The sequence below is a fragment of the Salmo salar genome, chromosome ssa11, assembly GCF_905237065.1.
Source record: "Salmo salar chromosome ssa11, Ssal_v3.1, whole genome shotgun sequence".
NCBI lineage: Eukaryota > Metazoa > Chordata > Actinopteri > Salmoniformes > Salmonidae > Salmo > Salmo salar.
In genome coordinates, this window is record NC_059452.1 from 8612715 (window position 1) to 8640349 (window position 27635).

The following is a 27635-nucleotide window of genomic DNA, read 5'->3' on the forward strand; positions in this document are numbered from 1 at the left end:
GATATTGGCTAGCAGAAGGTCTTGCGTTTCTCTCAAGATCTTCTTGAGTCATAACTTCCACGAGACAGAGGACAGAGGGATGTAGTATTTGTGGAATACAGGCCTGTTCTTAAAGCTGTTCGCCTGTCAACGCCAGGGTAGCAGCCACGTTGAACGAGGTTTCAGTCTCACATGGGCAAGATGGTCGGATCATAACAAGACATAACTTCAAAGGTATGTTGAACACCAGATGGGCCATCTCTTAGTAACTTGTCAGTGTGTTTGACATGCAATACACTTGTGCCACTCAGACGAATAATGGGACTATGCTAAGTAAGTCTGTTTCTTTAATTTTGTACATTTTTTATGCCTACATTTGCCAAAATGGTTGAATTGAGTCAATGAAGGTAGGGCAGACGGCATTTTACATCGTAGGAATTTATCAGATGCTCTTATTCAGCCATTTACAGGAGCAATTAGAGTTAAGTGCCTTACTCAAGGGCACATCGACAAATTTTGGGCCAAATCGGCTCGGGGATTCAAACCAGTGACTTTTCAATTACTTGCGCAACGCTCTTAATCTAGGCCATCTGCCGCCCTGCTTTTTTCTTAATTGTTCACGTTTGAACAAAGCTGATGTAGGACAAATACTGGCGTTTTGTTGCAGGTACAGCCAACTAGTGCAAAAATAAAATTGTGCCATTGTCAAAATTATACGATATCTCAAAAACAATATACTTATAAGTATACTTATAACTAGCGATCCCCTCCTCCCCGTCATCAGTTTTGAGGCTATACAGTTTGTTTACACTTACGTTGTTTACAAACATTGGAGTAAAGCAAGCTTATTTTAGGTTCTGATGGGGACAGTTGGACTAAGCTCATGAGGCATCTATAAGTTATGTTCTTGAAAGAATCAATGGGTATCAGTCGTTCCACAAATAGAGTACTCTTTGAATCCCTTGGATATTTTAAAGCCTGTTATAAGTTATTACGACGTGCCCTTTTTAATATAGACCACATGGACATTTCAATAAGTCCTATTTTTTTAATATATTTTTTTAAATGTACTTTTTATATATGAATAAAGACTAGCGAAAGTGCTAAAAATCTGCATTTGTCATTTTTTTCTGACTTCTAGGAAGATTTCAACCCACATAACCACAAAATGTCTCCTACCTATGGACAATTCCACTGTAATAGAATTGCGCTGAGACACTTAAAATGTATACCAATCAATAACCATTTGATTTCAAACTCTATGCACAGACTACTTTTACTCGAAGAATTGTGGAGATGCAAAGTTTGATAGCAGAATTTCAGCCCCCCCCCCAAAACGGTTAAATATCGGCTTCAAATTAAGATTCAAAGATGTCTGCAGAAAGAATGGGTTGTCAACTATGACATGTTGCGTTTGAAAACATCTAATTTGGTTATTAACCTCTCTGGGGTATGTCCCACCTGAGGGACACACTATTCAACAGCCAGTGAAATAGCAGGGCGCCAAATTCAAAACAACATCTCATTCAAATTTCTCAAACATACAACTATTATATCCCATTTTAAAGATACACTTCTCGTTAATCCAACCACATTGTCCGATTTCAAAAAGGCTTTACGGCGAAAGCATAACATTAGATTATGTTAGGACAGCGCCGAGACAAGAAACTACACAGCCATTTTTCAAGCAAGGAGAGGCGTCACAAAAACCAAAAATACAGCTAAAATGTATCATTAACCTTTGATCTTCATCAGATGGCACTCATAGGACTTCATGTTACACAATACATGCATGTTTTGCTCGATAAAGTTCATATTTATATCCAAAAACCCCATTTTACATTGACGTGTAATGTTCAGAAATGTTTTGCCTCCCAAAACTTCCGGTGAATGAGTACATCAATTTACAGAAATACTCATCATAAACATTGATAAAATATTCAACTGCTATTTGAAGAATTATAGATACACTTCTCCTTAATGCAACCTCTGTCAGATTTCAAAAAAGCTTTACAGCGAAAGCACACTTTGCAATAATCTGAGTACGGCGCTCAGTCACAAAACCAAACCCGCCATTTTATGGAGTCAACAAAACTCAGAAATAGCATTATAAATATTCACTTACCTTTGATCTTCATCGGAATGCACTCCCAGGAATTCCAGTTCCACAAATGTTCATTTGTTTCGATAAAGTCCATCCTTAATGTCCAAATACCTCCTTTTTGTTCGCGCGTTCAGTCGAGTAATCCAAATCCACTGTGCTCGCGCAGTGAGTTCAAAGTCAAAAAAGTTATATTACAGTTCGTAGAAACATGTCAAACGATGTATAGAATCAATCTTTAGGATGTTTTCATCACAAATCTTCCATAATATTCCAACCGGACAATTCCTTTGTCTTCAAAAAAGAAAAGGAACACAGCTAACTCTCACGTGAGTGTGCGCCACTGAGCTCATGTCATTTTCTCAGTCATCTGATTCCAATGGCTCTTATTCTCTCCCCATTCACAGTAGAAGCATGAAACAATGTTCTAAAGACTGTTGACATCTAGTGGAAGCCTTAGGAAGTGCAAAATGGCCCCACAGACACTGTATACTGGATAGGGAATCACTTAAACTACAAACCTCAGATTTCCACACTTCCTGGTTAGATCTTATCTCAGGTTTTTGCCTGCCATATGAGTTCTGTTATACTCACAGACATCATTCAAACAGTTTTAGAAACTTCAGAGTGTTTTCTATCCAAATCTACTAATAATATGCATATCTTAGCTTCTGGGACTGAGTAGCAGGCAGTTTACTCTGGGCAACTTCGTCATCCTGACGTCAAAATACTGCTCCCTACCCTAGAGAAGTTAAACTACACTAAGTGTAGTAGATTAACACCTGGTAACAGGATTGTGTTAACGGAATTTCATCATGGGTCCCTGATCTGTACTACACACACATGCATAAATATGGATATGAATGTCATTCTCTTCATGGTGATGTATCCTAAATAGGTACACACAGGTTGAAATATTTGGGTATTATTCTACACTGGCTATTATTTTAATGAGCTCCACCACCAAACAAGACCAAATTTGGTTGCTTTGGACAGGACCAAATCTGAACCATTCATAGATATCTGTTGCACAAGTTTGGACATCAAAGTACAGCACACTATAGCTCAGAGTATATTCAAGTAAAGTGTACTACATTATATTGTACTCAACAGAGGTCGTGTTAATGTAGAATTCTGCATTTTTCAGACTTTTTTTTTGCAACACAAAGGGCATTTTATCAGCAGACCATGCTCTGACTAATGTGTAGCTACTTTTTTCAGTGTAACCTCCTTTTCTCTGATAATATGCAAGATTAACTTAAAGTGAAAACAAGGAAATGTAGCTGGCTACATTTCTTTTTATGCTAAACATTAGAAATAATGGCCAGGTATCATTTTTCCATTGTGAGCTCATTTAAATGTGGCTGCTATAAATAGAATTGCACTTTGGTTGCCATCCTGATGAAAAGGAAGCAATTTTCTGCCGAATGTGTTGCGCTAATGTATTTTCTTCAAAGGAAAACTATAGTCGTACGCCCCTGATCACTCTATTGAAGCAGGAAAAACACTGAATTTTAATAAAACGCAGGTGAATTATGTTTTTTTTTTTTAAAGGTCTGTTTTTAAAATGCAAATTTCTGCACTGCTCAACTATAGTGTGCTCTACTGTATATTAAACTCTACTCCATTCTATTGTACAGGACTGTACTGTTCTGATCTATACTCTAATACAGTAAAGAAAAGTAGTAAGCACTGTACTATACTCTTACTGTGCTGTACTGTCCAAACTTTCGAAACCTAGACGTCGATGATTGGTTCAGATTTGGACCGGACCAAATCTGAACCAATCATGGACGTCTAGGTTTGGGCCAATTTAAGGACCAAAAAACGTTTGTGGACGTGGAAATTAAGGCCAGGTGACGGACCGACAATTTCAACTACAATACCTTCAGAAAGTATTCATAACCCTTGACTTTTTCCAAATGTTGTTACAGACTGAATTTAAAATGAATTAAATTGAGATTTTGTGTCACTGGCTTACACACAACACCCCATAATGTCAAAGTGGAATTATGTTTTTAGACATTTTTTTTTTTTACAAATGAATGAAAAGCTAAAATGTCTTCAGTCAGGTATTCAACTCCAAAAATTTGCTCAAGTCTCATGGACTCACTCTGTTTGCAATAAGTGTTTAACATGATTTTTGAATGACTACCTCAACTCTGTACCTCATACATGAAATTATCTGTGTAAGATCCTTCAGTCGAGCAGTGAATTTCTAACAGATTCAACCACAAAGACCTGAGGTTTCCTAATGCCTCGCGAAGAAGGGCACCTATTGGTAGATGGGTAAAAATGTAAAATGCAGACATTGAATATCCCTTTGAGCATGGTGAAGTTATTCATTCCACTTTGGATGGTATATCAATACACCCTGTCACTACAAAGATACTTCCTAACTCCGTTGCCAGAGAGGAAGGAAACCGCTCAGGGATTTCAACGTGAGGCCATGGTGACTTTAAAATGGTGTTAAAGGCTTTGATAGGAGAAATCTGAGCGACAGCATTGTACTTACACCACAATACTAACCTAAATGACAGAGTGAAAACAAGGAAGCCTATACCGAATGAAGGTTGAAAACCGCAGCCCTGGTCCCAGCAATTTTGCCACCTAGTGTACATTTCTAATAGGCTATTTTTGCACAAGAAATAGGTTTAAAATACTAGAGCTTCTTCAGTGGCCAATTTTCATATATTAGGCTAGCTGTCTTTTTGGGCTATCTCAGCCAATAGTGTAAATGTAGTTGGGGTGTAGGAGAGTGGACACTTACTTGACTAGAGCTACGTTTTGCATAACTTTTAGGAGCATTTTGTATAAGTGGTGGCGGCAGGTAGCCGAGCGGTTAGAGTTGTGCCAGTAACTGAAAGGTTGCTTGTTCGAATCCCTGAGCCTACAAGGTGAAGACTTGTCTGTGCCTTTTGAGCCCTTGATAAGAGCATCTGCTAAATGACAAATGTGAGCCGGACGATTTTTCAAGAACTGTAAAATGTATTTCCAGTTGATGTTGGAGTCTAAACTATAGCCTATCATATTTAGGAAGTTAAAGACGACTGCGCCGTGCTTCCCCGTCCCACATAACCTAGTCTACAGGCTATTTAATTGAGACCACACGTATAGGCACACTTGATATGGCACGTTTTCTACTTTTTCACTTCTTTATGGCGTTTTAAAGTACGGTCTATTGTGTGTATTGGCTCTCATATTCTAGTTCTATGATATTATTGTATTAACCCCAGGTGCAGATTTGATTTCGTAATGACAAGCTGCTGTGCAGAAGATGTCCACACTGTCTGGGACTGATATCACAGATGTTGGCCATGGTAAGAGCCTCGTGTTGTTTTAGTCATGATCTGACTGGGCACTTGTCCTTAACTCCAATTCATCAGCTGGGTTCTCAGTCGACCCCCCCGCGCTTGTCATGACACTGACATTGTAGGTCACTCCACATAGTACACTACAGAATAAAAAAAAAAAAAAAAAATGTAGTGACAATTTTAAATAAAACAATCTGTATTCTTAAAAAAATATATTTGAACTGGCTTAGTCATGTATTGAAAATATTAAATGTTTAAAGAAATGAATTAGCTTAGTATTACTTTTTTACCTTGTCGTAATCCAAAACCCATCCGTTTCAGGGATGTGAAGTACATTGTTTGTTTTCGACCTCCTAGAACCAACAGTGTAACAGGAAGACGTTGCTGTTTGTATACGTTGTCATAGAACCAAGCGTTACCAGCCGATCGGCAGTAAAACATCTACTTTTATAGCTTCAAGTTGTTCAATTATAATTTTATTCTTTTACTACTACAGATAGGCCTATATCATGGACATTTTAGGACTGTTTTCAGGTGTAATTGTTGCATGTTGTCAGAGCACATTTAGGCCTAAAAGTGAACATCTCACAGTCTTGTGTCTTCAATATTAGAACTGAGTGTCATATTTGAAAGGTGATGTGGTCATGTATGATTTCAAAATTAAAGCCACAGTAAGTGACCGTAAAGTGGTCTAACATCTCAATGTGTAGGTTGTCAACCCACTCTGCCAATAGTGGGCGAAATGTTTTCTTATGGTATAAAATGCATTTTACCAAGGCAAATATGATTATTCTTGTTCTGAATCGTTCAGTGGGGGAAAAAATGAAAAGCTTGGTATGTGCTCGGTTGACATTTCAGAGATGTGCTCGTTTTTGTAAGAAATCTTTTTAAAATAACATGAATTTTGAATTAATATGAAAAGCGTATACGAAAATATTACACGACGTGTCTGAAAATCGATATCCATCTAACCTCAGGCACCCCAATGGTGGAACAAGCTCCCTCACGACGCCAGGACAGCGGAGTCAATCACCACCTTCCGGAGACACCTGAAACCCCACCTCTTTAAGGAATACCTAGGATAGGATAAAGTAATCCTTCTAACCCCCCCTTAAAAGATTTAGATGCACTATTGTAAAGTGGTTGTTCCACTGGATATCATAAGGTGAATGCACCAATTTGTAAGTCGCTCTGGATAAGAGCGTCTGCTAAATGACTTAAATGTAAATGTAACCTCTTATGTCCTGCGGATTTGAGAAGGAAGATAACGAGTTCAACAGGAAAGTGAGCCTGTCGGGTAGCCGGTTGCCTTAATTATTGCACAGAGAGGGCCTCCTTTTATTTAGTCACCCTTATTCTGCCCATCCTACAAGGGTAAACACTCCAATACATTTTTGAACAGATTATGATAGGGACATGCGGTTTGGACCATTGGTTTTTCTTAAGATTATCTACACCAGCAATTCTCAACTGGAAGTTTTGAATGGGTCATGGGTAAAATAAAATAATACTCCAGTCTAAACTTAAACCAGGTATGTAGAATGATAATGAACTTACATTAGGGAAAAAAGTATGAACTCTGTAAGTCACTCTGGATAAGATAAATGACACTTACATGTTTTAATAATTTAATCTGAACAATTGTTCATTCACAGTATTTTCAATATAGTCCTATTAGCAGTACTATTTTTGGTAGATTATGGTCTTAAACCAGTGAGTTCATCAAGAATATGGGAAAATTGTATCATCCACAATGAGAGGTGGAAAGGTTGTTCGCTTGTCATATGATTGCTACATTTACTATCAATATAGTATATAAAAAAAATGTTTTACAGAATGTATTTTGGGTCACGACTGAGACAAACTGGTTCAATTTGGGTCCTGAGGCAAAATCCAGTTGAGAACCACTGATCTACACAATTAACATTTATTATTTTACCCATTGGTCAAAAAATGCGTTTTTGATTGGACACTCTACAATGTGTGTTTCTGTATCGCAGGTGAGGTGTTCGACGGGGCCCCAGAGCTGCAACTGGACTGTCTCTGCAGTGGTGACGACCACAGTAGTGCAGAAATGAAGCATGAGGGAAACCTCCTCCCCCTGGAACCACCCCGCCATGCAGGGTTTTCCAGCCCCCCCCAGAAAGGGCCTTCCTCACTAGCTGAGAAGAATAGCCCGCTGCTCATGGAGCCCAGCAACATCAAGGCCGACCCCGCCGGCGACATGCCTGCCAACACAGGTGCGCATGTTTTTGTATTTATTTAACCTTTATTTATCCACAAAGTCCCATTGAGGTCAAGATACCGATTTTTGTGAGGGAGACCTGGCACCTGTGTTTTCAGTGATGTCATCAAACCAGTCGGACTGGTCCAAGCGTCAGGCTAATCCGTTTGTTTTCGACGAAGTCTCATCTTATACATTACCAGTCCAAAGTTTGGACACCTACTCATTAAAGGGTTTTTCTTTATTTGTACTATTTTCTACATTGTAGAATAATAGTAAAAGACATACATGGAATCATGTAGTAACCAAAAAAGTGTAAAACAAATCCAAATTCTTCAAAGTAGCCATCCTTCTTTGCCTTGATGACAGCATTGCACACTTTTGTCATTCTCTCAACCAGCTTCACCTGGAATGCTTTTCCAACAGTCTTGAAGGAGTTCCTACGTATGCTGAGCACTTGTTGGCTGCTTTTCCTTCACTCTGCGGTCCGACTCATCCCAAACCATCTCAATTGGGTTGAGGTCGGGTGATCGTGGAGGCCAGGTCATCTGATGCAGCACTCCATCACTCTCCTTCTTGGTCAGATAGCCCTTACAAAGCCTGGAGGTGTGTTGGGTTATTATCCTGTTGAAAAACAAATGATAGTCCCACTAAGTGCAAACCAGATGGGATGGCGTATCGCTGCAGAATGCTGTGGTAGGCATCCTGGTTAAGAGTGCCTTGAATTCTAAATAAAGCACCCCTACCTCCATGCTTCACGGTGGGAACCACACATGGAGAGATCATCCATTCACCTACTCTGCGTCTCAAAGACACGGCAGTTGGAACCAAAAATCTCCCATTTGGACTCATCAGACCAAAGGACAGATTTCCACCGGTCTAATGACCATTGCTTGTGTTTCTTGGCCCAAGTGAGTCTCTTCTTCTTATTGGTGTCCTTCAGTAGTGGTTTCTTTGCAGCAATTTGACCATGAAGGCCTGATTCACGCAGTCTCTGAACAGTTAATGTTGAGATGTCTGTTACTTGAACTCTGAAGCATTTATTTGGACTGCAATTTCTGAGGCTGGTAACTCCAATGAACTTATCCTCTGCAGCAGAGGTAATTCTGCGTCTTCCTTTCCTCATGAGACCCAGTTCATCATAGTGCTTGATGGTTTTTGCAACTGCACTTGAAGAAACTTTCAAAGTTCTTAATGTTCCGTATTGACTGACCTTCATGTCTTAAAGTAATGGACTGTTTTCTCTTTGCTTATTTGAGCTGTTCTTGTCATAATATGGACTTAGCCCTATTTTGTAAAAGACCATCTTCTGTATACCACCCTTACCTTGTCACAACACAAGAAAGAAATTCCACAAATTAACTTAACAAGGCACACCTGTTCATTGAAATGCATTCCAGGTGACTACCTCAAGAAGCTGGTTGAGAGAATGCCAAGTGTGTAAAGCTGCCATCAAGGCAAAGGGTGGCTACTTTGAAGAATCTCATATTAAATATGTTCTGATTTGTCTAACACTTTGTTTTTTTTGGTTACTACATGATTCCATATGTGTTATTTCATAGTTTTGATGTCTTCAGTATTATTCTACAATGTAGAAAATGGTACAAATAAAGAAGACCCCTTGAATGAGTAGCTGTGTCCAATCTTTGGACTGGTACTGTATATTTAGACTACATGCCTATATTTTCCCAGATAGTTCCATGTAGTATATTAACTAGAGGTCGACCGATTATGATTTTTCAATACCGATTATTGGAGGACCAGATAAAGCCGGTTGGGGAAAAAAAGGAAAAAAAGAAGTTCAATATTCCCAGGTAAGAAGTTTTAGGTTGTAGTTATTATAGGACTATTTCTCTCTATACCATTTGTATTTCATATACCTTTGACTATTTGATGTTCTTAAAGGCACTTTAGTATTGCCAGTGTAACAGTATAGCTTCCGTCCCTCTCCTCGCCCCTACCTGGGCTCGAACCAGGAACACATCGACAACAGCCACCCTCGACGCATCGTTACCCATCGCTCCACAAAAGCCACGGCCCTTGCAGAGCAAGGGGAACAACTACTTCAAGGTCTCGGAGCGAGTGACGTCACCGATTGAAACGCTATTTGCGCGCACTCCGCTAACTAGCTAGCCATTTCACATCGGTTACACCAGCCTAATCTCAGGAGTTGATGGGCTTGATGTCATAAACAGCTCAATGCTTGAAGCACAGCGACGAGCTGCTGGCAAACGCACCAAAGTGATGTTTGACTGAATGCTTACGAGCCTGCCTACCACCGCTCAGACTGCTATATCAAATCATAGACTTAATTATAACATAACACACAGAAATACAAGCCTTAGGTCATTAATATGGTCAAATCCAGAAACCTATTTAGAAAACAAAACATTTATTCTTTCAGTGAAATACGGAACCGTTCTGTATTTTATCTAACGGGTGGCATCCCTAAGTGTAAATATTGCTGTTACATTGCACAACCTTCAATGTTATGTCATAATTATGTACAATTCTGGCAAATTAGTTACGGTCTTTGTTAGGAATAAATGGTCTTCACACAGTTCGCGACGAGCCAGACGGCCCAAACTGCTGCATATACCCTGACTGCTTGCACGGAACGCAAGAGAAGTGACACAATTTCCCTAGTTAAAAGAAATTAATGTTAGCAGGCAATATTAACTAAATATGTAGGTTAAAATATTTACTTGTGTATTGACGTTTATGGTTCGATACACATTACATTTACCGTCATTTAGCAGACGCTCTTATCCAGAGCGACTTACAGTAGTGAATGCATACATTTCATACAATTTCATACATTTCATACATTTTTTATCTGTGCTGGCCCCCCGTGGGAATCGAACCCACAACCCTGGTGTTGCAAACACCATGCTCTACCAACTGAGCTACAGGGAAGGCATTGGTGCAACGACAGTGCTTTTTTCGTGAATGTGCTTGTTAAATCATTACCCGTTTGGCGAAGTGGGCTGTGATTCGATGAGAAATTAACAGGCACCGCATCGATTATATGCAACGCAGGACAAGCTAGATAAACTAGTAATATCATCAACCATGTGTAGTTAACTAGTGATTATGTTAAGATATTTTATAAAAAAAACTAAGTTTAATGCTAGCTAGCAACTTACCTTGGCTTCTTGCTGCACTCGCGTAACAGGTAGTCAGCCTGCCACGCAGGATCCTCGTGGAGTGCGATGTAATCGGCCACAATCGGTGTCCAAAAATGCAGATTACCGATTGTTATGAAAACTTGAAATCGGCCCTAATATTGACACTACATATATGCATTTACTTTCTCTGATATTTGTATATCATTTTGACAGTACATGTTCTTTTTTTAAAAATATTTTATTTGAAAGGTTTTTCTTTTGCAATTTAGTACAAAACAAAAGCACACAACAACAAAAAACACAGCTGCCTGACATATGAAATGAAGTATTGCTTAGGCAAGACATGGAACAAGAATAGAGCAAGAATGACAGTTACAACAACAGTAAGTGTTCCTCGTCAGTCTCTGTCCAGAAACAGACCCCAAATCTTGAGAGATCTGCTGGAGGAGTTGGTTCTAAAAAAAACAAATTTTCTAAGTGAATGGTGTTAAACATTTCTGCTAGCCATCTACTGAAGCAAGGGGAGTGGGTGACTTCCATTCTGTGGAACTATTTAAACTTATTTAAAAAAAAAATATTTAAACCCCAAGTCTCCTTGAGATGACCAGTAAAGGCCTGTGTGTAGTTGGAGAAAAAGGAGACAACTGAGATTAGGTGTTTTGAATTGGGAGGGAGTTGTAGCAAATCATAAAATAAATGTTGTACAGGGAGGGTGTCAGCATTTTGACTTTTCCCTTTGCTATAGTGTCTGTCTTGTAAGTAACGGAAAAAAAGGTGAATGGGGGAGTGAATGTATTCTTTAATTGGAAAAATGATGCTAATTGCTTATCTATGTAGAAGTCTTCAATTGTGGCGAGTCCCTTCTCCCTCCATTCAAGAAATACCTTGTCAGACCGAGATGGAACAAAATAATGATTAAAGCGTATAGAGGTATCAGGCACCTTACAAACATGCTTAATATGGTTTAAAATTCTTAAAGAAAAGTTGTCAGTTTGTTTGGGCACTCTGCTTTGGAGAAAAACAAGGCTGGAAGAGAGGAATTTGTGACGGACTTGAGTTGCATATTTAGCCACAGGGGGGAACAGTGTCCAACTTATCAGGGAAACCCAGTTGCCAGTATGTTAATGCCCTGGCATTTGCAGCCCAGTAATAATGCTTAAAGATGGGTAGGCCTAAGCCGCAACTTTCCTTGGGCTTTTGCAAGTGGGCCTTATGAATACGGTGGTTTTTGTAACCCCAGACAAATGACAAGGTTGTTGAGTCCAAAGTCTTAAAAAATTTATGTAAGAAAAATTAAGATTCTGGAAAAGATAAAGAAACCCCATCATGGAAAGAGGCAATATACTCGTGCTCTGTTTTTTTGTTGTAGCTTTGCAACCAGCTCACTGTAGTAAAGCTTGAAGATGAGCTTTGGATTTCTAGGTATTTTTAGTGCCAGGTAAGTTGTGGTCATGCACCACTTTAAATGGTATACTCTCTAGCTCACTTGTAAAATGATCTGAAATGCACATGAGATCACTTTTCCCCCAATTTATTGAATAGCCAGATAGTTTCCCAAATGAATTGATTATAAGTCTAGTGGGTTAGGGACAGAGGCTACTGGGTTCAAGATGTATAAAAATCGCCTCACAAGTCCTCAACTGGCAGCTTCATTAAATTATTACCCGCAAAACATCAGTCTCAACGTCAACAGTGAAGAGGCGACTCCGGGATGCTGGCCTTATAGGCAGAGTTGCAAAGAAAAAGCCATATCGCAGACTGGCCAATAAAAATAAAAGATGAAGATGGGCAAAAGAACAGACACTGGACAGAGAATCTGCCTAGAAGGCCAGCATCCCGGAGTCGCCTCTTCACTGTTGACGTTGAGACTGGTGTTTTGCGGGTACTATTTAATGACGCTGCCAATTGAGGACTTGAGTCGTTTGTTTATTGGCCTCCCACTCCTCTTTCTATTCTGGTTATAGCCAGTTTGCGCTGTTCTGTGAAGGGAGTAGTACACAGCGTTGTATGAGATCTTCAGTTTCTTGGCAATTTCTCACGTGGAATAGCCATCATTTCTCAGAACAAAAACAGACTGACGAGTTTCAGAAGAAAGTTCTTTGTTTCTGGCCATTTTGAGCCTGTAATCGAACCCACAAATGCTGATGCTCCAGATACTCAACTAGTCTAAAGAAGGCCAGTCTTATTGCTCCTTTAAATCAGGACAACATCTTTCAGCTGTGCTAACATAATTGCAAAAGGGTTTTCTAATGATCAATTAGCCTTTTAAAATGAAACTTGGATTAGTCGGAAGTTTACATACACCTTAGCCAAATACATTTAAACTGTTTTCCACAATTCCTGACATTTTAATCCTAGTAAAAAGTCCCTATCTTAGGTCAGTCAGTATTACCACTTTATTTTAAGAATGTGAAATGTCAGAATAATGGTAGAGTGATTTATTTCAGCTTTTATTTCTTTCATCACATTCCCAGTGGGTCAGAAGTATGTGTATATAGATATATATCTATCTCCTCAATTAGTATTTGGTAGCATTGCCTTAAACAATTTAAACCTGGGTCAAACGTTTTGGGTAGCCTTCCACAACCTAAGTTGGGTGAATTTTGGCCCATTCCTCCTGACAGAGCTGGTGTAACTGAGTCAGGTTTGTAGGCCTCCTTGCTCACACACGCCTTTTCAGTTCCGCCCACACACTTTCTATAGGATTGAGGTTATGGCCACTCCAATACCGTGACTTTGTTGTCCTTAAGCCATTTTCCCACAACTTTGGAAGTATGCTTGGGGTCGTTGTCCATTTCGAAGACCCATTTGCGACCAAGCTTTAACTTCCTGACTGATGTCTTGATGTTGCTTCAATATATCCACATCATTTTCCTCCCTCATGATGCCATCTATTTTGAAGTGCACCAGTCCCTCCTGCAGCAAAGCACCCCCACAACATGATGCTGCCACCCCTGTGCTTCACGGTTGGGATGGTGTTCTTCGGCTTGGAAGCCTCCCCCTTTTTCCTCCAAACATAACAATGGTCATTATGGCCAAACAGTTCTATTTTTGTTTCATCAGACCAGAGGACATTTCTCCAAAAGTATGATCTTTGTCCCCATGTGCAGTTGCAAACCGTAGTCTGGCTTTTTCATGGCGGTGTTGGAGCAGTGGCTTCTTCCTTGCTGAGCGGCCTTTCAGGTTATGTCGATATAGGACTTGTTTTACTGTGGATATAGATACTTTTGTACCTGTTTCCTCCAGCATTTTCACAAGGTCCTTTGCTATTTAATGGGATTGATTTGCACTTTTCACACCAAAGTACGTTCATCTCTAGGAGACAGAACGCGTCTCCTTCCTGAGCGGTATGACGGCTGCGTGGTCCCATGGTGTTTACACTTGCGTACTATTGTTTGTACAGATAAACGTGGTACCTTAAGGTGTTTGGAAATTGCTCCCAAGGATGAACCAGACTTGTGGAGGTCTACAATTGTTTTTTCTGAGGTCTTGGATGATTTTCTTTTTATTTACCCATGATGTAAAGCAAAGAGGCACTGAGTTTGAAGGTAGGCCTTGAAATACATCCACAGGTACACCTCCAATTGACTCAAATGATGTCAATTAGCCTATCAGAAGCTTCTAAAACCATGACATAATTTTCCAAGCTGTTTAAAGGCACAGTCAACTTAGTGTATGTAAACTTCTGACCCACTGAAATTGTGATACAGTGAAATAATCTGTCTGTAAACAATTGTTGGGAAAATGACTTGTCATGCACAAAGTAGATGTCCTAACCGACTTGCCAAAACTATAGTTTGTTAACAAGGAATTTGTGGAGTGGTTGAAAAAAGATTTTTAATTTACATTTAAGTAATTTAGCAGACGCTCTTATCCAGAGCGACTTACAAATTGGTGCATTCACCTTATGATATCCAGTGGAACAACCACTTTACAATAGTGCATCTAAATTTAAGGGGGGGGGTTAGGATTACTTTATCCTATCCTAGGTATTCCTTAAAGAGGTGGGGTTTCAGGTGTCTCCGGAAGGTGGTGATTGACTCCGCTGTCCTGGCGTCGTGAGGGAGCTTGTTCCACCATTGGGGTGCCAGAGCAGCGAACAGTTTTGACTGGGCTGAGCGGGAACTGTGCTTCCTCAGAGGTAGGGGGGCCAGCAGGCCAGAGGTGGATGAACGCAGTGCCCTTGTTTGGGTGTAGGGCCTGATCAGAGCCTGAAGGTATGGAGGTGCCGTTCCCTTCACAGCTCCGTAGGCAATCACCATGGTCTTGTAGCGGATGCGAGCTTCAACTGGAAGCCAGTGGAGAGAGCGGAGGAGCGGGGTGACGTGAGAGAACTTGGGAAGGTTGAACACCAGACGGGCTGCGGCGTTCTGGATGAGTTGTAGGGGTTTAATGGCACAGGCAGGGAGCCCAGCCAACAGCGAGTTGCAGTAATCCAGACGGGAGATGACAAGTGCCTGGATTAGGACCTGCGCCGCTTCCTGTGTGAGGCAGGGTTGTACTCTGCGAATGTTGTAGAGCATGAACCTACAGGATCGGGTCACCGCCTTGATGTTAGTGGAGAACGACAGGGTGTTGTCCAGGATCACGCCAAGGTTCTTAGCACTCTGGGAGGAGGACACAAGGGAGTTGTCAACCGTGATGGCGAGATCATGGAACGGGCAGTCCTTCCCCGGGAGGAAGAGCAGCTCCGTCTTGCCGAGGTTCAGCTTGAGGTGGTGATCCGTCATCCACACTGATATGTCTGACAGACATGCAGAGATGCGATTCGCCGCCTGGTTATCAGAAGGGGGAAAGGAGAAGATTAATTGTGTGTCGTCTGCATAGCAATGATAGGAGAGACCATGTGAGGATATGACAGAGCCAAGTGACTTCGTGTATAGCGAGAATAGGAGAGGGCCTAGAACAGAGCCCTGGGGGACACCAGTGGTGAGAGCGCATGGTGCGGAGACAGATTCTCGCCACGCCACCTGGTAGGAGCGACCTGTCAGGTAGGACGCAATCCAAGCGTGGGCCGCGCCGGAGATGCCCAACTCGGAGAGGGTGGAGAGGAGGATCTGATGGTTCACAGTAGCAAAGGCAGCAGATAGGTCTAGAAGGATGAGAGCAGAGGAGAGTTAGCTTTAGCAGTGCAGAGAGCCTCCGTGACACAGAGAAGAGCAGTCTCAGTTGAATGCCCAGTCTTGAAACCTGACTGATTAGGATCAAGAAGGTCATTCTGAGAGAGATAGCAGGAGAGCTGGCCAAGGACGGCACGTTCAAGAGTTTTGGAGAGAAAAGAAAGAAGGGATACTGGTCTGTAGTTGTTGACATCGGAGGGATCGAGTGTAGGTTAATGACTCAAACCTAAGTTTATGTAAACTTCCGACTTCAACTGTGTATTTTTTTTGCAAACTTGGAAATGAAACAGTAACAATTTAAATATTTCAAAATAAGCGGAGAGGAGACCTGAATGAGCGATTCTACTCCATGCGCACTAGTGCCCCCTCAGTACATACATTTTCTATATTTTCAGAGGGTCAGCCGGTGAAGAGGAAGAAGGGTCCAGCCCCCAAGATGCTGGGGAACGAGGTGTGCAGCGTGTGCGGGGACAAGGCCTCAGGCTTCCACTACAACGTGCTGAGCTGCGAGGGCTGCAAGGGCTTCTTCCGCCGCAGCGTCATCAAGAGCGCCCAGTACTCGTGCAAGAACAACGGCCGCTGTGAGATGGACATGTACATGCGCCGCAAGTGCCAGCAGTGCCGGCTGCGCAAGTGCCGCGAGGCGGGCATGCTGGAGCAATGTGAGTTGTCTCTGAGCTACAGTTCCCTGTGGCAGCCATCTTTCTTTTACATGTATTTTTTTTATATACCCCTTTATCTTCCAAAACACCTGTGCTTAAAAAATACGTTTTTTTACCTTGGATATGTAGGGGTTGTGCTAAAAAACAGAAGATGTACTAATATTAAATGTAGAGATGGCTTGGCAAGGGCTCTATAAAAAGCTGTAGTACATCATTGAAATTGACCTCCCAAACTATGGTAGTATGTCTTTTTCCTACTTTTCATTGCTTTGCTGATTTTATGTGTTCCTCCTGGCGTTCCCAGGCGTTCTCTCAGAGGAGCAGATCCGAGTGAAGAAAATGAAGAAGAACGAGGAAGAGACTGCACGCACGTCTACCGTGGTGACCCCCACCCCGGTGCCGGAGGTGGTCCCGCTGGCGCCCGAGCAGCTGGAGATGATCGAGAAGCTGGTGGCCATGCAGAAGCAGTGCAACAAGCGCTCGTTCATCGACCGGCCCAAAGTCACGGTGATTGTCTCTGAGTGTCCCAATCCTTTTGATGCCACAGGGCAAACTACTAACATATGGCATGCTAGATATCTTAAACAGTTTCTTGTTTCGCAGTTGCACGAATGTAGGGATTGGTATGACATCTTGATATAGAGGTGGAATACAACGTTTCTGCATTCCACAACACCTCTGCATGTTCAAAGACATGTTTGCCAAGAATACTGCACAAAATATTGTTACTGTTGAATTTTGGGCAAATGAACTGTTTGTCATCTAGCCAATTTTTGGTAGGTCTGCAGCTCTGAGCACATGGTGAAATCTCTGCATTGTATTAGGTGTTCATTTTTTTTATTGAATAATTTGTTAATTTATTCATCTATTGAAGTCTGTCTCCATCTAATTTCCAGCCGTGGCCCCAGAGTCAGGACCCCCAGAACAGGGAGGTGCGGCAGCAGCGCTTTGCCCACTTCACCGAGCTGGCCATCATGTCGGTCCAGGAGATAGTGGACTTTGCCAAGCAGTTGCCTGGCTTCCTAGAGCTCACCAGAGAGGACCAGATTGCCCTGCTGAAGACCTCAACCATTGAGGTGAGTCATGGTTTTCCTAGTGTATTACTCTCTCCTCACCGTTTACCTTCTTTCCCCTCATATTCTCAGACAGGTTTGTTAAAGTGGTAAATACAGTAATAAGAAATGCTGGCTTGATATTGTCTTTTGCCTATTTTAAACACTCTTTCACCTATTTAAAAAAATAAAATAAACACTTCTAGTCAAGACCACTGGGGGGGGGGGGGGGGAATCATGTCTGGCTCTATATCATTATGTTGGTTTTCAGGATCACATGTCTCAATATCTCAAGTAGATTATCTACTTTGGAGGATGTCTCTCACTTGATCCCCAGTCACTGATGTGCCTTGTCTTTCTGCAGATCATGCTGCTGGAAACATCGCGGAGATATAACCCTGCCATTGAGAGCATCACGTTCCTGAAGGACTTCAGTTATAACAAGGAGGATTTTGCCAAAGCAGGTACAGCATCTTTCCTTTTGTCTGAGATGTTCACGATTCACATTCAAACTGCAATCAGTCAAAAACAAGCTGCTTGCCTTCAACTCCCTCCTGTTCTGTACCCCATACTCCAGGGTCTCCCACCCTTTTTTCCTCAGGGCCCTGTTTTTTAACAAAGTCATTTGTTGTTTTTGAAGCTCATTCCATGTAGTTTAACAAGATTCATGACATATTTTAGGTAGGCTATTTGACGATGATAATAATGGATAAGGAAAATGAAGTTTATACCCAATTTCCCCAAATGTTTTATTACTATAATTTATTTGAACCCTCAATTTATTTATAAATATTCTTTTACAAAAAAGTGAATAGATTAATTGAAAGCGACAGTCACACACACAAGATTACTAATCAAGCAAGGTCCAATTTCTTTGACTCCACTTTAGGTTGTAGCTCAGCTTCTGAATGTCATGAAGACAAACCAAAGATATTCCTGTGTGCTTCAGTTGCGTCTTCCTCTATTTTACAGCTTTTAAAAAAAAGATTATACAGTACTAGTCAAAAGTTGACACCTACTCATTCAAGGGTTTTTCCATCTGATTCATCACTCTCCTCCTTGGTCAAATAGCTCTTACACAGGCTGGAGGTGTGTTGGGTCATTGTCCTCTTGAAAAACAAATGCGCAAACCAGATGGGATGGCATATCGCTGCAGCGTGCTGTGGTAGCCATGCTGGTTAAGTGTGCCTTGAATTCAAAATAAATCAGTGTCACCAGCAAAGAACCATCACACCACACCCCGTCCATGCTTCACGGTGGGAAATACACATGCGGAGATCATCCGTTAACCTACTCTGGAGCCAAAAATCTCACATTTGGACTCATCAGACCAAAGGACAGATTTCCACCGGTCTAATGTCCATTGCTTGTGTTTCTTGGCCCAAGCAAGTCTCTTCTTCTTATTGGGTCCTTTAGTAGTGGTTTCTTTGCAGCAATTTGACCATGAAGGCCTGATTCACGCAGTCTCCTCTAAACAGTTGATGTTGAGATGTCTGTTACTTGAATTCTGAAGCATTTATTTGGGCTGCAATTTCTGAGGCTGGTAACTCCAATGAACTTATCCTCTGCAGCAAAGGTAACTCTGGGTCTTCCTTTACTGTGGCGGTCCTCATGAGACCCAGTTTCATCATAGTGCTTGATGGTTTTTGCGACTGCACTTGAAGAAACTAACAAAGTTCTTGAAATGTTCTGCATTGACTGACCTTCATGTCTTGATGTACTGTCGTTTCTCTTTGCTTATTTGAGCTGTTCTTTCCATAATATGGACTTTACCAAATAGGGCATCTTCTGTATACCACCCCTACCTTGTCACAACACAGCTGATTGGCTCAAATGCATTAAGAAGGAAAAGAAATTCCTCAAATGACTAACTTAACAAGGCGCACCTGTTATTTGAAATGCATTCCAGGTGACTACCTCATGAAGCTGGTTGAGAGAATGCCAAGAATGTACAAAGCTGTCAAAGGCAAAGGGTGGCTACATTGAAAAATTTCAAACATTTAAAAAAATGTTTTGCTTACTACATGAGTCCATGTGTTATTTCATAGTTTGTCTACACTATTATTCTACAATGTAGAAAATAAATAAAAACCCTGGAATAAGTAAGTGTCAACTTTTGACTGGTACTGTGTGTGTTTTATTTATACATACATGCTGGATGTGTATATTCGCGCCAAAGTTTCATTGAGTGGGTGCGGGACTTTCCTTTACTTCACACCCCTGAAGTCAAGGAAGGTCCCGCACTCACTCAATGAAACTTTGGCGCAACCCCTAGATAGGGAACCCCTGCCATACTCTATGGAGACATTGACCTCTTATCCTTAACCCATATTTGTATCCCTCTGTCTGGATTTCCCTCTCGCGCTCTCATCCCCTCAGGGCTGCAGTTGGAGTTTATTAACCCCATCTTTGAGTTCTCCAAGGGCATGAACGACCTGCACCTGGACGAGGCGGAGTACGCTCTGCTCATTGCCATCAACATCTTCTCTGCAGGTCAGAGGTCAAGTGGTATGCTAGTGTGGAACATAGCCCATATGCAAGGTACCTTTATTACGAAGGTCTGGACATCAACGTAATCGTTAGGGATTCACTGATGTGGATATTCTGGGGGGATACCAATATTAAATATTTCCTTTGCAATATCGATTTTTAAGCTATTATCGGCCTATACCAATATGGTCACTGACATATTGTGCATCCCTAGTAATCATATGAGGAAGCTTCCAAAAACAAACATTTATGGGAACAGCGTCGTTTTCCAAAATTCTACAGGGTTTGCAGTGAAAATATGAATTTAAGTAAAGGTGGCTGTAGATATTTTGAAAAACTTTTCAGTAAATGGAATGACAGTAAAACAGTTAATGATACGGTGCCTTCAGAAAGTATTCCTACCCCTTGACCTATTTAAAATTGTTACAGCCTGAATTCAAAATGGACTGAATAGATCATTTTTCTCACCCATCTACACATAACACTGAATATTCCTGAGTGGCCTAGTTACAGATTTGACTTAAATCTATGGCAAAACTTGAAAATGGCTGTCTAGCAATGATCAACAACCAACTTGACAGAGCTTTTAATGACAGTGAAAATGTTTGTAGAAATTGTTGCAAATGTATTGAATTAAATACAGGAATATCTCATTTACATGAATATTCACACCCCTGAGTTAGTAATACCTTCGGCAGCAATTACAGCTGAGTCTTTCTGGGTAAGTCTGAGCTTTGCACACCTGGATTGTGCAAATATTTGCACATTCTTAAAAAAATTCTTAAAGCTTTGTCAAGTTGATTGATCATTGCTAGACAGCCATTTCAAGTGTTGCCATAGATTTTTAAGTCAAATCTGTAACTAGGCCACTCAGGAATATTCAGTGTCATCTTGGTAAGCAACTCCAGGTTATATTTCGCCTTGTGTTTATTGTCCTGCTGAAAGGCCAAAATATATCACTAGCGGCCATAAAGACTTTCATTCGGCTAGTGAAAAAGGCTGATCTTTGACTTAAATCCACACATTAAGTCAAAGATCAGCCTTTCCACTGTCTGTTGGAAAAAAGACGAACCAGGTTTTCCTCTTGGATTTTACTTGTGCTAAACTCTTTCTTTTTATGCCCACAAAATTCCTAGTTCTTGCTGATGACAAGCATACAGTTGAAGTCGGAGGTTTACATAAACCTTAGCCAAATACATTTAATCCTAGTAAAAATTCCGTCTTAGGTCAGTTAGGATCACCACTTATTTTAAGAATGTGAAATGTCAATAATAGTAGAGGGAATGATTTATTTCAGCTTTTATTTCTTTCATCACATTCCCAGTGGGTCAGAAGTTTACATGCACTCAATTAGTATTTGGTAGCATTGCCTTTAAATTGTTTAACTTTGGTCGAACGTTTCAGTTAGCCTTCCACAAGCTTCCCACAATAAGTTGGGTGTATTTTGGCCCATTCCTCCTGACAGAGCTGGTGTAAATGAGTCAAGTTTGTAGGCCTCCTTGCTCGCACACACTTTCAGTTCTGCCCACAAATTTTCTATAGGATTGAGGTCAGGGCTTTGATGGCCACTCCTCCAATATACCTTGACTTTGTTGTCCTTAAGCCATTTTGCCACAACTTTGGAAGTATGCTTGGGGTCATCGTCTATTTGCGACCATCAAGGAGACTGTCTTGATGTTGCTTCAATATATCCACATAATTTTCCTGCCTCATGATGCCATCTATTTTGTCAAGTGCACCAGTCCCTCATGCAGCAAAGTACCTCCACCACATGATGCTGCCACCCAGTGCTTCACGGTTGGGATGGTGTTCTTCGACTTGCAAGCCTTCCCCTTTTTCCTCCAAACATAACGATGGTCATTATGGCCAAACAGTTATATTTTTGTTTTATCAGACCAGAGGACATTTCTCCAATAAGTACGATCTTTGTCCCCATGTGCAGTTGCGAACTGTAGTCTGGCTTTTTTTAATGGCGGTTTTGGAGCAGTGGCTTCTTCCTTGCTGAGCGGCCATTCAGGTTATGTCGCTATAGGACTTGTTTTACTATGAATATAGATACTTTTGTACCCGTTTCCTCCAGCATCTTCACAAGGTCCTTTGCTGCTGTTCTGGGATTGATTTGCACTTTTCACACCAAAGTACGTTAATCTCTAGGAGACAGAACGCGTCTCCTTCCTGAGCGGTATGATGGCTGCGTGGTCCCATGGTGTTTATACTTGCGTACTATTGTTTGTAATAGATGAATGTGGTACCTTCAGGCCTTTGGAAATTGCTCCCAAGGATGAACCATACTTGTGGGAGGTCTATGATTTTTTTTTTTGGGAGGTCATGGCTAATTTTCCCATGTCATGCTAAGAGGCACTGAGTTTGAAGGTAGGCCTTGAAATGCATCCACAGGTACACCTCCAATTGACTGAAATGATGTCAATTAGCCTAACAGAAGCTTCTAAAGCCATGACATTTTCTGGAATTTTCCAAGCTGTTTAAAGGCACAGTCAACTTACTGTATGTAAACTTCTGACCCACTGGAATTGTGATACAGTGAATAAATGAAATAAATCGGTCTGTAAACAATTGTTGGGAAAATGACTTGTCATGCACAAAGTAGATGTCCTAACCGACTTGCCAAAACTATACCGTTGAAGTTGTAAGTTTATATACACTTAGGTTGGAGTCATTAAAACTCATTTTTCAACCACTTCGCACATTTCTTGTTAACAAACTATAGTTTTGGCAAGTCGGTTAGGACATTTACTTTGTGCATGACCCAAGTAACTTTTCCAACAATTGTTTACAGATTATTTCACAATGTTGTTGATCTCCTTACCACAGCCACTAAACTAACGGTTTTAAAGACATCATTGGCCTCACGGTGAAATCCCTGAGCGGTTTCCTTCCTCTCTGGCAACTGAGTTAGCAAGTATCTTTGTAGTGACAGGGTGTATTGATATACCATCCAAAGTGGAATGAGTAACTTCACCATGCTCAAAGGGATATTCAATGTCTGCATTTTACATTTTTACCCATCTACCAATAGGTGCCCTTCTTTGCGAGGCATTACAAAACCTCTGGTCTTTGTGGTTGAATCTGTTAGAAATTCACTGCTCGGCTGAAGGATCTTACAATTATCTGTATGTGTGGGGTACATAGACGAGGTAGTCATTAAAAAATCATGTTAAACACCATGCAACTTATTATGTGACTTGTTAAGCAATTTTCTTATTTTGGCTTGCCATAACAAATGGGTTGAATACTTATTTTCAATTAATCTTTAACATTCCACTTTGACATTATGGGGTATTGTGTGTAGGCCAGTGACACAATCTTAATTGAATCAATTTTAAATTCAGGCTGTAACACACTCAAATGTGGAAAAAGTCAAAGGGTGTGAATACCTTCTGAAGGCACTGCATGTGTTTGTTGAGGAGTTCACTATGAATGTGTTTATTTTCCACTTTGAACTTTTCCTGCCATTCACTCAGTTATTTTCACTCGCCTCGCTGGTCCCTTCATTTTAGAATTCTTCCGCATTTATGCGAAGTTATGGGATTTCAAAATATTAATGTCTTGACCTGGGTACTACAGAGACCTTGCCCATATGTAGGAAGTAACATTCAACATATCTATGCATTCTATTGTATTAGGTATAAAACGTTAAGCTGTATTCGTATGTTCCCCAGACCGGCCCAATGTGCAGGACCATGAACTTGTGGAGCGACTGCAGCAGCCGTACGTGGACGCACTTCGTTCTTACATCATGATCAAGAGACCAAACGTGAGTGCTCTAGTTCTGATTTAACTTGCACAAGCCACCATGTGTAGGTTGAGGATGTTTCAGTTTTCACATACACACTTGAGTCCGCGTCGAGTTGAATCCTATTTTCAATTCCAGTCCGTACAGAAAATGTATTGAAATTCAGGTCATGAGTGGGAAAATCCAAATTGAAAGTAATAGTAAAATGTTAGGTTTAAAAATATAAAATGTAATGGTCCCCGACCCTGAATGATGAGTGGGGTTACATTAATCTCTCTTCCTTCTAGGATCACCTGATGTTTCCACGCATGCTCATGAAGCTGGTCAGCCTCCGCACCCTCAGCAGCGTCCACTCTGAGCAGGTCTTCGCCCTACGCCTCCAGGACAAGAAGCTCCCGCCGCTGTTATCTGAAATCTGGGACGTCCACGAGTGACTTCGCCGACACCCTTGCGGAACTCTGCCGCGCTCCGCAAACCTGCGTACTGGGATGGACAGAAACATTGGGTTTGTCTTTCGAGTGTCGAAAAAAAGACTTGAATGAAGCGATGCCTCCCAGGATACCCAAACACGGCGGATCAAACCTACAGCTCGGTTGCCAGATTGAATCAGTTGCCAGATTGGAGAAAGGTTTTTTTTTCTTCTACATCTTCTATGCAGTTTGGGAGGATAGTGATGGCCCGCTGTACTGCAGACTGGGACACTAATCTCATGGGGAGGTTGGGGCAAAGAAATAGAATGAACAATTATATTCATTCTATTTCTATGGGTTGAGGATTGTGCACACCTGATTTCTCTCCCTCGCCCATTTTGTTATTGAAGGTGAGACGGGCTTGTGGTGAGGTTGTGCTGTCATGGTCAGTGTGGCTCAGACTTGCTAGCCAGTGTTCACCATTACATCTACTGATATGTTGATAGGCCAATTACGTGACTATCTATAATGACAATTGCCATGATGCTTTGAAGGTTTTGGCAATGCCCCCCCACCCCCCAACCCAAGTCCACATCATGGATGATAACCCCAAATAAACAGAAGACGTTATAGCCCCGTGTTGCAATGGGATAGGAAACAGAGGTATCCTAACTGCTGCCCAATTTTAAACAATGTGTCTTATTGGTGTCCACTGTCCAGATGTATGTTAGAATGGTAGGTCACCTGCTTGATTGTTGTGATTTAGCAGTTTAATAGTCAGCCATCTGATTTGTTCTCCTCGGTGAAGGAACAAGAAAGCAATTCTGATGAATTGTGTTGAATTATTTAAGGTGAAGTGTTGGTATAGAGATGCGTAGCCTACCACTTTCAAGTGCAGGACCCCCACCAACCATTTTGTAAATGCACTCAAACATCGATTTACATGTACAAAGTATATATTAATGACAAAATATATATATATTTAGTATGCCCACAAGTGAAGACATCCATACAAAATGACTTGTACAATCACTCACTTACGCACAAGCAAGCAGTGAATTATTATTATATATTTTTTTAAAGCATCACTGGATATGTGAGGGCCAAGCTGAGGCCTTATACACTGGAACAACCTCAATGCTACGCTAGGGAGTTGTAAGCTTAGGCCAGGGGATAGGCTTCTTTTGAAGCGGCTGGGGGCACAAAAAAAACGGAACTCATCGTGCGGTGTCTGCGTACCCACAATCTCCCCCGCCTACCTTGCGAGCAAAACATTTTAGTGACCGATTTCCCCCTCCCCAATTTTGCCATAGGCTGGAAGAAAATCTTTGCGGTTTTTAATAACTGATGGTCAATGGGCCCCACACTGGTCAGTAATTCGACCATGCTTACTACAAGCTTAGATGGCTGGCTGCTAGACTAACTTAACACTTTCATTTAGCTGACATGAGCTAATTGACTGCTGATGCATAACCAAATTGCACTTAGAATAGAATATACAAACTCTCAGCAGTAAGTTGAGACCCTGACTGAAATTAGTCCGAGGGGCCCGCCAGTTGCAAATCCCTGGTCTAGTTGTATGTACGGTCCTCCCTTCCCCCAAACCAGCATGGTTCCAGACATCTGAGTGGCAATTTCATCCAGATGTTTAAAATGTGCTTTGCATCCCACAATAGTTGGAATAGCAAAATAAGTAAAATTGCGCTCCATGTGTGGGCACTGCAGTACTTTCTGCAACGGTAACATTTTTGGGTTACTCTGACTTTCATGAATAAACCATTGTAAATGCTTACAAGTAATAATGAAATACTTAATAGTTTTTCACTATTTATAAATGGTTGTTCATGAATGGTATAGTCTTACCCATATCTAATAAGATCATAAGATTTCACTCAACAGTCGTCGCCCCCCCCATGATGCTGTTTCTATCAGTCCTTTGTATGACTTTGCTAATGTGACACAGGTTCAGAAGGAAAGCTGTTTTTGATTCGATTCCTGATTGACAGACAGTTTTGTCCATTACTGACCCCACTTTACAACTCAGATCAGTGTGAAATAGAGGAGAGTTGAGGACTCAGACAAAATGGGGAGATTATCATAACAGTTGCACAATATGTCAAAGTAGCACAGAGATAAGGGAGTAAGCTATATGGAACAATTACTAGATGGCGCTTTCAGTAAGAAGAAAATCAATGCAATTATTTAACAAATGTTATATTAGGGTTGGTGGTCTTCTATTTGTAGTCTGTCATCCATCAGGTTTTTATGGCTATTTGTTTGGTTGAGATTGATTGTCTTTGATGGCGCTGACTCATAACCTGAAGATGGTTCTTCTACACACTATTCAAAGGGTTTGCTCTTCCCTGGGCATGCGTGTGTGGAGCCATCTATTTTCAATTACTCTTGAGACTTAAATTGCAAAACCATACAATCCCAGTTTTCCTATTTTTCCTTTCAATATGTAACTCATACCAGCAAATGATTGTCTACATTGAAATTACATCAGTATTTTCAGTCTGAATAGAAAACCTAAGCATTAACACAAGGTATGGTGTCTTAAGTCTAAATTACGTTTTCAGTTGTTTAGAATACACAATGTTAATACTGTAGGTAACTGAAAGTTGACTGTAATAGCATTTACGACCTTCTGGTGTGCAGAACTCATTTCATTCCCTTCTCTACATCTTAAAGGGTGAAGCTGTAAACCATATTGACATAGAAATGCAAACTTATTTGAATATTTTTTGAACACTTTAAGACCATGTATATTCTGCTTTATATGTATAAATTAAAACCTGAAAGATATTGTAGCCTATTGCCAGATTATATATTTGTGTACCAACTGAAACCAAAAACCACTAATATTTCTGATTTGGAATTATTACAATTTCAAAGTGATTTAAGCTTATACAAAATAAATGCTTTATTGTAATTAGTTCTCTTAAATATATCACAGCCAGTAAAATAAATGGTGAATTTATTTACCCACTTGTTTGGGTGTTCTGTTGTCAAATAGAGCAGTCAACAGTTGTGGCTATTTATTCATTTTTATCAGAAGAGCTTGGAATCTCTACCATGACAAGTATTTACTTTATTACACAGCGGGCTTCATGCAATTTATAGTTCTAGTCCTTTCGGGGTCTATTATTTTCTTGTCATTTAAATGATATGCTTAGTGACAATTCCCAAATATACTGAACAGAAATAAACTCAACATGTAAAGTGTTGGTTTCATGAGCTGAAATAAATGTTCCCAGAAATGTTCCATGTGCACAAAAGCTTATTTCTCTCAAATGTTGTGCAAAAATGTGTTTACATCCCTGTTACGGAGCATTTCTCCTTTGCCAAGATAATCCATCCACGTGACAGGTGTGGCATATCAAGAAGCTGATTAAATAGCA

At 40.8% G+C, this 27635-nt stretch overlaps 1 protein-coding gene across 5 annotated transcripts; it reads left to right on the plus strand.

The window, feature by feature from the left end:
• LOC106561932 (oxysterols receptor LXR-alpha) lies at positions 1 to 27499 on the plus strand. Of its 5 annotated transcripts, none has more exons than XM_014126342.2 (10): positions 1 to 213; positions 5317 to 5400; positions 7395 to 7634; positions 16262 to 16528; positions 16833 to 17041; positions 17425 to 17604; positions 17945 to 18044; positions 19960 to 20088; positions 23751 to 23845; positions 24112 to 27499. In XM_014126342.2, the coding sequence occupies exons 2-10, from the start codon at positions 5358 to 5360 to the stop codon at positions 24256 to 24258; spliced, it is 1410 nt and encodes a 469-aa protein (XP_013981817.1). In that variant the 5' UTR covers positions 1 to 213; positions 5317 to 5357; the 3' UTR covers positions 24259 to 27499. The 5 variants fall into 5 exon arrangements, with proteins under 5 accessions (XP_013981817.1, XP_013981819.1, XP_013981818.1 ...); XM_014126344.2 differs by having other exon boundaries at positions 19960 to 20073; XM_014126343.2 differs by having other exon boundaries at positions 16833 to 17035.
• The last annotated feature ends 136 nt before the right edge of the window (positions 27500 to 27635 follow it).

Bases quoted from the DNA above. Each gene is read 5' to 3' on its own strand.
- LOC106561932 (XM_014126342.2), top strand. From the start codon at position 5,358: ATGTCCACACTGTCTGGGACTGATATCACAGATGTTGGCCATG. The intron at 5,401-7,394 runs GTAAGAGCCTCG...TCTGTATCGCAG, and splicing joins TATCACAGATGTTGGCCATG to GTGAGGTGTTCGACGGGGCC. The intron at 18,045-19,959 runs GTACAGCATCTT...TCATCCCCTCAG, and splicing joins GGAGGATTTTGCCAAAGCAG to GGCTGCAGTTGGAGTTTATT.